Here is an 11563-nt window from a genome sequence, read left to right on the forward strand (position 1 = left end):
TACATACCCTTGCTGCTGCTATCCAATGTGGCAAAGGGTTCGGAGGAAGAAGAAGGAGTGTTGTTGTTGTTGTTGGCTAACATGGCTAGCTCCAAAACATGGTCACCGAAGTTGGTCGCTGGAGAAAAATGGTAGCTCGCCGGAGAAGAAGAAATAGGGTGTAAAATGACTAAAATGCCCTCATTATTTTTATGTTTAGGAAATTCCGGTGAGATTTGGCCGAAAATTTGACCGGAGTGACCAAAATTGACAAAAATTGAATAGTCAAGATATGTAATTAACACTTTTGAAAGGCGTGAACTACAATTAACAAATAGTGGACTAAAATGACAATTTTCTCAAATACTATTGTGTTGTCCCAAACTAAGAAGCATGGGTACAAAAAAAAAATGGTAATCAAGTCGGTATTAGAAAATGGCATTTCCGAAATAAAACTAAACTCCATGTCCAGGTAAGCCATACAAATCATATATAGGGACCGAACGCCTCTACTGTCAAGTTTGGTGGAGTTCTTCCTCTACTCTCTCTCTCTCTCCTCATTTCCACGTACTTTCTTTCCTGCCTTTTTTCTTCTCCTTCTCCTCCTCGCTAGGGCAAAAATTCTCCAAATCTGTGTGCACATCTGATAAACTCTGTTTATAATTACGTAGAAGACTCGCCTGTTGACGAATCTCACCGTACGAAATTCTCGAAATTTCTGAGGACTATTTTTTTGAGATAAAACAAATATGGATTCTGATCCATGGATTCGTTTCCCGACTTCTTCTCGGCGTCACCAATCTCGATCAGGTATTTTTGTGTTTGATTAAGCATTTGATTCGATTTCCCGGAATTTTGTTTGCGCGGAATTGAGAGAAAGTGAAAATTAGGATTTTCATGTATGTTCGTTGTTTTCAGCTACGTAGATATACAGAGGGAGTGAGTATGTGAGGAAGTTGAGTACAATCTGTTTTCTGTACAAGAAATGAAGAACCTAGGAATTGAAACTGTGTTGCTTTTGTGTTCTTATTGTTGTTTTCCAGTTTTCATCATCTTGGTTTGGTGGGAATTTTTTTTTAAGGATGCAATTATAATTATTAGGACATTTGGTTGTTAAAATGCAAGCTTTTGCCTTTGGCTCACTCTTTTGTGTGTGTGTGTGTGTGTGTGGGTGGGGGTTACTTATGAAGCGAAAGCTAAAAGGATATTTGCGCTGAAGTCAAATGCTAATCTGTTTGTTTTCCACGAAAGTGAAAAAGTTTGAAAATTTTGATTTCTCTTTCTTTTTTTTTTTTTTTTTTTGAGAAACGATTTCTCTTTCTCATTTTGCAATATTTCTAGATTTGGTGAGTGAATTGTTTGAAATATGTTAAGAGTTTACTTCAGAAATGATTTTTAGAGTTTGTAACTGGAAAACTAAGTGCCTTTTTTTTTTATAATATTTTTTTCATAGATATATATAACATAGGAGATGAGTATGAGGGCGATGAGGAGACTAGGCCAGAGTTCATGTGCCCGTTCTGTGCTGAGGATTATGATGTTGTTGGCCTCTGCTGTCACATAGATGAAGAGCACACTATTGAAGCAAAGAATGGGGTATACTTTGCATCTCTATATGTTAATTTAATTGTACATTTTCATTTAGATATTATGCATAAATTTGGGGCTTCTTGAAAGTGTTGACCTGATATTGTTCCATATAAGGAATTTCTGAACTTTATTAAGAAAAAAAGAACTAGTTGGGGTTCTCTTTCTCACTCCCATTTGCCCAAGGCATATAGGATTTCTTCTACATATTTTTATAGATAACTGGCTATACATTTTGCCATTTTGGTCAAGAAAGGCCTTAAAATGAGATGTTTAGTTCTACAATTGTTATTCTTGTTCTTTGCTTACAAGTTAGAAGGAAGTAATGTAAACTCCTTGAGGCTTTTTATTTACCAAATTGAATAGAAACTTAGCAAATTTGAGCACTGATCCATAAGGAAGAATTTAAATCTCAGAAGTGAAATTCTTGGACCTAATTTAGTCTGTAGCTTAGTACAATTTATAGAATTCCATGTTCTGCATATCTGGAAAGTGATCACTACAACCACAACAAATTATGGGTATTGGGGTTTAGGGTTTAGGGTTTAGCGTAGTAGTAGGTTAATCTCCTTATGAAGCATTTTGCTTTGGTTTGATTCCCTTCTCCCGATAGCAAAAGAAATAAATTATGTGTATTGAACACGTCACTGTTAGTTTTCTTATATATTGTCTCAATCCTTTCGTAATGTTATTATGTTGAATATGCAGGTGTGCCCAGTTTGTGGAACAAGGGTGGGGATGGATTTGGTTGGCCATATTACTATGCAACATGGAAGTCTTTTAAAAATATCCTTTATGATGTGAACATTCCTGGTCCTCAAATTTTTATTTTTTTATTTTTTTGTTTACATATTCTTGCTTCTTTTGTGTTATAATGATGATTTTAATGATGTGTAGGCAGTACTCTTAGGTGCTTCTTCTCCACCTTTCTTCTTTTTATTGTTTTTTCATCCTGATTCAATTTCTGGAATACACGCATATAAATTCAAAATTTTCCTTGACTGAGATCACGTGCAGCGGAAAAGGAGATATCGTAGGGGTTCTAATTCAACACTTGCTCTTTTAAGGAGGGAGCTACGGGAAGGAAACCTGCAATCTTTCATCGGGGGATCCTCATATTTGGGTTCTTTGACTACAGAAGCTGATCCTTTGTTATCATCTTTTATGTACCATCAGCCCCTAGTTGATGAACCTCCTGCAGTTCTTCAATCTCCTGCTGAAGACTGCTCAATGAAGGAAAGCTGTGTTGATGACTTTTCAGAAAGGTATTTCCTTATTATTATTGGTAAAATTTATGTTGCCGTTCCATCGATAATCATATTTCTTGATACCCAACAAATTAGTAGCACTTATGCGGTGATGATAACATAACATTCCATACGAGTGCATCACTGATTGCTGAGTTCTGGTTTTATGTGAACAGAAATACCCGTCCATCTCCAATATCTGAGAAGGACCAAGAAGAGAAGGCGAGGAAATGTGACTTTGTTCAATCGCTTGTGCTTTCTACTTTTCTCGATGATAACTTCTAAGCAAAATTTGGTTTTAGTTTTTACTCTACTAGTGATGTTGGGGAGAGAGCTATGAGGATGAAGAAGCGGTAAGACTTGTAATAGCTAGTAGTTTTGGCTCTATGTTGTATGTGGAGCTATTATTGTTATTATTATTATTATTATTATTATTATTATTATGAATGTGGAATGTGGTCAAGTCCTCTGCTACCAAAGTAATAAAATTTAAGTTGCTGGTTCGATCAGGAAGATTACTTCGATAAGTAGGTTGATATTAACTATATAACGATTTTTATAAATAGGTGGACATTAACCAAAGTAGGACATTAATCATATAACGATATTCTTTCATGGTAAGTTACGGTGTCATGATTTGAATTTGAATTGATCAAAGTGCTAAACTTGATGGTGTCATGTTTTGAGTTCGAATTGATCATTTTTTGAATTTGAATTGATCAAAGGGCTAAACTTAATAGTGTCATGTTTTGAAGTCGAATTGATCAAAGGGCTAAAACTCGATCGACTCAGTTGATGCCCAACAAAATGAACCTTCGCCCAAAAAATAGTGAGATTTAGGTTTGAGAATATGGGGAAACGAGAGAAAAAAATGCCCAACAAACGAGATTTAGGTGTGTGTGAGAGAGAGATTGGTAAAGCTTAAAACGCTGCTGTATTTAATTTATTTGTATGGCATCAAATCAATGCAATGGTATTACATTTTAACAGAAATTTAAAGCAATGGTGTTATAAAAAAAAATTCCACCAAGCAAATGACAATCTGATGCAAATTGTTAGCCAAAGAACTGAATTAAAACACATGATTTGGTAAGTATGACATAATTCTAGAAGCTGTTTTATAATAATAATAATGATAATAATAATACAAGTCAAACAGAAGTTTACAAATAAGGCCAGCTCCTCCCTCATTATCAGAAGATATCAACCCTATTAGTTGATCAACTTAAAGTTACAAACAAAAAGCCAACATGACAATAATCACAATGAAACATAATTATCCTATGATACCACCATAGGGTGAGAGTTATAATTCCTGCATTTTCTTTTGTTGTTGACAAAAACAAATATGGACTGTCAAAATACTGCATTGTCATTCTTGACCGAGCTAAGAAGCGCAAGCCATTATGACAACCATATTTAAGTATGGCTTGAGTCAATGAGCAGGCCGAAACGATCTCCTAGTGGAGGAGCTTAGAGAGTGTTGATTAAGTCTGAACATTCACCTAAAGTATGTGTTGCGTGAAAGAAAGAACCTGTAATCAGGATGGTTTACTTGCAACAGTCGGAGCCACCTGTCAGCTTCTCGTAAAAGAGAGTTGACCCTTTGAGATTCATATGTTTCACTGGGAAACCAGAATGAAACTTTGAACTTGTAAGAAGCCAGGCCAAAACTTGGGAGTGAGAGCTTCATGGGCATGCCATTATCATGCATTCCCCTAGTAGTACTTGATCCATGATTATGCAGCAAGTCATTTCTCGTACCTGGGTAAATAGAATCGTATATGAGCAACAACCACCTAGCCTCCTTTATTTAAGGTTCGGGAACAAATGATGAGGTGAAAAACTTACTACTCTCAGCTTGCGTTGAAAGGGAATGGAATGTCAAGAAGCAAGCATCCAGACTTTGCAAAGTTGGACCTATAGGTATCCGGTATATTGGGTACCTTAAAAATCAGAACAAGAAATTGTTTTCAGTTTGAAATTTCTACAATGTACTCTGCATATCTATCAAATCCGAGGGGCCAAGTAGTTACCAAGCCACAGAAATCCAACTTGAGGGTGCCAGGTCACAACTCCTATATGTCTTCAGGTCAGGAAATTGAGATGCAAGACTTGAGATCTGTTATACACAGAAAAATGTGTAACTCTTTCACATGCTCAAATAAAGATTCACTAATCCCCTACAGCTAAGAATACTTGCCTTGTCAGTCAAAGGTTGACGATTCTGTGGTGGGTTTTGTTCCAAGAACTCAAATATAAGTAGACCCGGAGGATTACTTGTCTCATTCTCATCAGCCAATGATTCCATGAACCCATCATTTCTTAGTGACAGTTTATTAAATCCATTTGCAGTTGCATTCATAAGATTCTGCTGATTCTGCTTTCCCTTAATACTGTTGGCTCCTCTACCTGCCACGTATTCACTACCATCATCGCTACTTGTCTCCCTGTAAGAGTCACCATCACTTTCCTCACCTGGTCTCCTGTAACCAAATCAGCCAAAAGCAATAAGGATGTAATTGGTGCATATTAAAATCTAAAGTTTAAATCCAAGATAACATCCCATTTATAATGCAGACATGATGCCACACTATCTGAAAATTGGCGCCCTTAAAAGGTAAAGTTACAAGTTAAAACTGTAAGCTCTAATACTAAATGATGAACTAGCACATAGCTGACACAAACAGGGGACTTCCCAGCTACAGCTTGTTCGATAAGGATATGTGTGACAAATAAATGCTAGCAAAAAGGACAGCCATCAAAATACCTTCCTCATACTTCAGTTAAGTTGCTTACAGACCTGAGAAATTCTATTTACATATAAAGCAGTGGTAGAACAGTTCTCCAAAACCAATTAAGCATGCATACTAATTTTGTCTTAACTGATTAAAGATGAAACACCCTACACATACAGATCATAGCAGCCAATACAGGAATAATTTTAAGGGCTTATGCATCTCATGCAGTTAACGAAAAAATTTTCATTCAAGTAGTAAGCAGCATATATAGCTTACCGTGGACCCACAATATGCCTGGCTGGGTCTATATACAGTTGAATCCCAGACAAGTACGGCACATAATACTGAACTACAGAATCACTCTCATTCAAAACAAGAGGAACTCCGGCTCCATACGCACTCCACTCCTTGAATGATTCCCAAAGATCATCCAAAATGAAGTAGGGACCTAAATCACCACCATGATTTCTCAATGATTTCATGCTTGTCTGCACATTTCCAAATGTTCCATGTTGATTTCATCTATGGAAGAATTTAAAAACTTGAAATTTAACATTTTTGACAAGATACATGTGGAAAGTAATCTTAACAAAACAGAACAGTATAAACTGGATAGCTATCAACACAGGGAGAGTGATTTGAGCAATACAGGCCCAAAATCTATGCTCTCTATGCTTAATGTGGTTTGGCAAAGCAAATATAGATCACTATTGAAAGCATTAACAGCTAAATACTCAAACTGTTAGAAAAATACATTGAAATCAATAAAATTTAGAATAATGGTTGAAGTTAATTACAGTAATATACACCACTTAAAATATCACTAAGAAGTGAAAAAAAAAAAAACAAAGTTCCTTGTAGTTAAAACATTCCCCTTCAATACCTTAGAGAGAAGCTGAGCTGGAACTTTAGGAGTTGTATACTCCAGGAAGCGATCCAAATTCGTGGAAAACGACGCCGTTGTGGAAGGCGTGGTGGTAGTGGTGGTGGCGGTCGATGTTGACGATGCTCCATCGTCAGAGTCCGCAGTTCTTTTGTCGGATTTGGACTTTGCAGCGGCTTGCATTTGCTGCTGCTGCCGCCTCATCGCTGGCGGGCAATAAAACCGATTCTCCCCTCCTCCATTGCTTCTTCTCCGATTGACCGACATTGCACCCAATTTTTGTGTTGTTTCTCCAAAGACCCGAATTTGAAATTCAGTAGAAAGCAAGCTCGAAGGTTTTGTTTGTCGTATATATGTTGATTAGAATTTGGCGTTATATATATGTTCGGTAGTGTGTTCTTGTGAATTAGATCGAAGGGCTAGGGTTTCTATTAAAGGGTTTTACGAGAGATTTAGGATTTTTGGTTGATCGTTGCGTGAGCCAGGAAAACACGGAGTCTAGCGAAACGGAGATTGAAAAGGAGGTGAGCTTTCACCTCTGCTTCCATGGACCATCTTCCACACAATTCTAACCAATTAGTGGTGGGACTACTTTGCCCCTCAACTTTCTGCTATACACATTTCCACCCCAATTTCTTTTTTAAATTACATTTGTGGAGTGTTTGACTGTTTGGTTTGCATGAATTGTAATATCAATGTAATTTCATGAATAACCCAATGGAGTAGCTCAAGTGGCAAGTGAGCTCTTTTTGTGGGGGGGTTCAATTTCCACAAGTGATGATTCCCCTTGGGCAGCTCCTGTGCCTCTCGGAGCAAACATGGGTGGACCTCGGACCGTTAAACGGACAAAGAGAAAGACCCTGAAAATTTACCAAAAAAAAAAAGTAATTTCATGAATTATAAAATTACATTATTTAGTTAAAGAAAATTACAATTCAATCCCTCAATTCAATAAATTAGAATTCATAGCCCCCTCTCCTTCCCCCTCTTGATTTAGAATGCAGCAGTGGAAAGGAAGGGAAAAAAAGAAAGAAGAAAAATACAATTTTACCCTTGATTATTATTAGAATTAGTTCTACCTGAGGTCCCTTGTTTTTTGTGATAATTTTAAATTTAGTCTCAGACTATCGTTTTTGCCATTTAACATCCCAATCTATTATTTTTAGACACTTTTAGTCATTCTCACGACTTTACCTATTTTTAATAAGGGTATTTTTGTCTCTTTATATTTTACTTTTGTTATTTTTTTTTAGTTTCAACCGGTTTAATTGGTTTAGGACTTTACTAAAAACCGTTGAAAAATATGGTTACTAAAAAAAGAAGTTACCTAAAGTCCTAAACCAATTAAAACGGTTGAAATCAAAAAAATAACAAAAGAAAAAATATGAAAAGACAAAAAAATGTCTTTACTAAAGATATGAAAAGTAATGAGAAGGACTAAACGTGTCCAAAAATAATAAGTTGGATGTCAAATAACAAAAACAATAGTTTGAGACTAAATTTACAATTTACACAAAAAACAAATGACATCTAGTGTAATTAACTCTTATTATTATTATTATTATTATTATTATTATTATTATTATTATTATTATTATTATCACACGAGAACATTTTAGTCTTTATATCACACAAGGACATAAATTCTTAAAAATTTCTATTCTTCCTTACCAATTTAAATTCCTATTTTATTCAAACATTTTTTTTTCTCATGGAATTACAAATTTTTTCCATATTAATTCTCTCACTCCAACCAAATCTCCTGTTATTTTGAATTTGAAATAATTAAACTTTTAATCATATATATGATATGAACTCACCAATTTCTCAATAATTAGCGCCTTCGCTTTAGAGATTTAGGTTAACAATGAAGTGATACATTTTCCTTTCAGAAAAAAAATGAAGTGATACATTTTCCTTTCAGAAACAAAAAAATAAATAAAAATGAAGTGATACATTTTTGTCACCCAATTGATGGGCTCGTTAGATGACCACATGTGAAAATGTGACTTCACAATTATATTTTAATGGTATTTTGTATTACCTTCAACTTAACACCTTTAATCATTTTATGGGGTATAATAGATTAATAAGATTGGTGTGGCAATATTAACCACCTTCACTTTTGGAACCTAAGTTAATAGTACATGATGTATGTGGTAGTTTTAGTGCACCCGTTGATGTAGTTGTTTTAACGTACTATGTTTAATTTAAAAACAAAATAGTAGTTTGTAGTCTTTAAAACATTTTGATGCTGTAAATCTTGATAGCTCTCAAAGCCACCTCTTACAACAACTTTATTGTTGACTAATTTAAACTCTTTCCAAAAATAAACTAAAAATCAAATCGCATTTTGTAACAATCCTTATTTATTTAAAAATTGAAATATCAAATTTCTCAAGAACCAAGTCCTGCTTTATAGTTGTTAAGGTTAATAAGATGAGAATTGAACTGATAATAATTAATGACTTTATTCTATATGGACATTTCTATGAGATTCTCTTAAGATATTTAATTGTCAAGCATTTTAAAACACTAGAAAGGTTTTAGAGAAGTCTTCATGTATTGTGTACATGATCTTGTCAAGCGTGTATGGTAAATTATTGTGTGGACCATAGTCTGCACAACTATGTGGATCATGAATGCAATATATCTTTTTAATATATTAAAAGTACATTATTTCTGTACTGAATGTACATTATTTGATAATATATAAAAAAAATCATGTACTTTCAAATAATGTACTTTATGTATACAAATAATGTATTTTTAATATATTAAAAATGTACTTTTTATTTATAGTTCACACAAATATGTGGACCATGGTCTATAGAATAATGATTGAGTATGTATTCATTGCCATGTGTGTAGTGGTATTTAAAGAGTTTTTTCGCACTTTTGGTCCCACGAGTATTGTGTCACTAACAATGTTTCTCCACTACTTTTAAAACTTGTATAATTGATCCATGACTATTATTTTCTTAGCACAAATGGTCCTTATGGTGCATTCTCTGTCTATTTTTCACTAGAAAAAACTACTCTCCTTTATAGTAGGGTTAAAACTGTCCTTTTCTTTTACCCACTAGTGACCATTTAAAAAAAAAAAAACCCTTAAACACAATGCATCAATTTCTCTCATCTTTACCAATTTCACTCTCCACACTCTTGAACCCTAACCTAAATCCAATTTGAAATTAACCCACCTCAACGCATTGATATTCGAATGAGATTTCATGCTTTTGATTAGTTTGAGGAAGGCTCATAATATTCAAGTTCTCCAAAACAAAAATAGAAGAATGAGTTCGCATAATTTGAGAAGTGATTCAAAAATATTTGCTATATAGTAAGTTTTTGATGTCTAAACTATTAATTTTAAGTATATTTGTGTCTATATGCATGTGTAGTTTATATGTGTGTATGTTAGTATGGTGCTTTTGCAATGCTAGTATTTTTGTTGTGTCTTTGGAGTTTTTCGCACTATGTTTACATAAAGTATATTTTGCTATCTTGGTTTATACTTAATGTTTATATAGTGTTCATATCATGATATATTAGTTTATTATGCTATGTTCATATAGAATTGTATTGTAGTATTGTTGTTGTTATGTGGGGATAAGAAATCCCTTACTATAATGTTTACTTTTATCATGTGGCATGAACTTTCATAATTTCAAGACCCAATGTAATAGACGGGGACCATGTGCTGATGCTAGTTATTCATGTGTTATTCCTATGTTAGTTATTCTTGTGCTGATGGGGACCACTTTCAACTATCAAATGGTTTTCCTGTGTATAATTACAGTTAGTTATTCTTGCAATTTGATTATTGTATTTATAATTCAGGTGATAAAGGTAGTGAGGGTGATGTGGGAAATGATGGACAGCTAGAGAACTATAGTGACAGTGAAAGGGATGGTATGACATCAAATACAAATGATTTTGAATTTGATTAGAATGTTGATTCCATAGTTGAGTTTGGTGGGGTTGAAGGTAATTTTAATAAATCAGTTGGTGTGAATAGTTAGGAGAGAAATTTGGATGAACCTAATCTATATGATGATGGATTATTAAAAGACTTAGATAGTGATGCGGTGGTGGGGGGGGGGGGTAAGTGGCTTGTTTTTAGTGCATCTTCTGATATGAAAGAGCCCAATTTTATCATATAATTGACTTTTGCTAGCAAATAAGAGTTTAAGGAGGCAGTCACCAATTATGCATTTAACAATGAAAAGGATATAAAAATTGTAAAGAATGACAAAAAGAGATTAATTGTGAAATGTAGGCATACTATCTGTTCTTAGACAACATCTCTAAGAAAGCAACAAAATTCATTATCTTGGAGCATCCTTAGATTGATAGATAAACATGATGGTTGTTGTTGGAGTTTTGAGAATTCAAGAGCAACTTCAATTGTGGTTGCAAAGTGGTGGAGTAAAGAGATTGCACTCCATGATAATTGTAAAATCGGAGGACCTTAGATGTCATTAACTCATAATTGTAAAATGAAAGACTTTAGGCAAAGGTGTGTAAAAATGAAAGGTTTCATATTAGTACACATCAAGCATATAAAGCAATGAAGAAAACAAAAATTCAAATAAGGAGTAATTAAGAGGATAATTTCAAAAAGATTTAGGGGGGTGTATTCAATCAAGACTTTTAAATACTTTTAAAATGATGGATTTTAATTGACTTTTGTTGAGTTTTTGTAAACTTTTCTAGAATCTTTTAAACTTTTATCAACTTTGTAACAGTTTATAAATATCCGTACAACAAACATTTATAAACTTTTAAAAACTTTTTCATATTAAAAAGTCTACAAAAATCATTAAAAACTCAAATTGAATACACCCTCACAAACATTCCATAACTTCTATTAATATATTATTTATAGTTTTCTTACAAAAGTATACTTTTGTAAATCATAAATAAATTAATGCATTGTAAAAAAATAAAAAATAAATATTGATTGTCAAAAACAGAGTATATTAATCTCTCAAAAAAATCAACTTAACACAAATACATATATTAATAATTAATTAACATACAATTATATTAAATTATATTAATTAAATAAAAATTATAAAATATAAACTATATTTTTAAACAAAATATTTATGTATTTTGAA

General features: G+C 33.5%; 2 protein-coding genes across 2 annotated transcripts; one reads left to right on the forward strand and one right to left on the reverse strand.

Moving 5' to 3' along the window:
* The first annotated feature begins 493 nt into the window (after window positions 1–493).
* Window positions 494–3322, forward strand: LOC116015075 (protein DEHYDRATION-INDUCED 19 homolog 4-like). The gene is made up of 5 exons (XM_031255077.1): window positions 494–789; window positions 1433–1575; window positions 2275–2352; window positions 2578–2831; window positions 2990–3322. The coding sequence occupies exons 1-5, from the start codon at window positions 729–731 to the stop codon at window positions 3096–3098; spliced, it is 645 nt and encodes a 214-aa protein (XP_031110937.1). The 5' UTR covers window positions 494–728; the 3' UTR covers window positions 3099–3322.
* A 576-nt stretch (window positions 3323–3898) lies between these two features.
* Window positions 3899–6962, reverse strand: LOC116014846. The gene is made up of 6 exons (XM_031254803.1): window positions 6438–6962; window positions 5831–6042; window positions 5017–5299; window positions 4850–4935; window positions 4665–4759; window positions 3899–4577 (listed from the first exon to the last, which is right to left on the reverse strand). Exons 1-6 carry the CDS (start codon window positions 6702–6704, stop codon window positions 4315–4317), a joined length of 1206 nt encoding a protein of 401 aa, XP_031110663.1. The 5' UTR covers window positions 6705–6962; the 3' UTR covers window positions 3899–4314.
* Between the last annotated feature and the right edge of the window lie 4601 nt (window positions 6963–11563).

The sequence above is a fragment of the Ipomoea triloba genome, chromosome 4, assembly GCF_003576645.1.
Source record: "Ipomoea triloba cultivar NCNSP0323 chromosome 4, ASM357664v1".
NCBI classification, from domain to species: Eukaryota; Viridiplantae; Streptophyta; class Magnoliopsida; order Solanales; family Convolvulaceae; genus Ipomoea; species Ipomoea triloba.

Coding starts and splice junctions, on each gene's coding strand:
- LOC116014846 (XM_031254803.1), bottom strand. CDS start 6,704: ATGTCGGTCAATCGGAGAAGAAGCAATGGAGGAGGGGAGAATCGGTTT. Junction 5,300..5,830: donor AGGCATATTGTGGGTCCACG/GTAAGCTATATA, acceptor ATTTGGTTACAG/GAGACCAGGTGAGGAAAGTG. Junction 4,760..4,849: donor AGTTGGATTTCTGTGGCTTG/GTAACTACTTGG, acceptor CTGATTTTTAAG/GTACCCAATATACCGGATAC.
- LOC116015075 (XM_031255077.1), top strand. CDS start 729: ATGGATTCTGATCCATGGATTCGTTTCCCGACTTCTTCTCGGCGTCAC. Junction 790..1,432: donor GCGTCACCAATCTCGATCAG/GTATTTTTGTGT, acceptor TTTTTTTCATAG/ATATATATAACATAGGAGAT. Junction 1,576..2,274: donor CTATTGAAGCAAAGAATGGG/GTATACTTTGCA, acceptor TTGAATATGCAG/GTGTGCCCAGTTTGTGGAAC.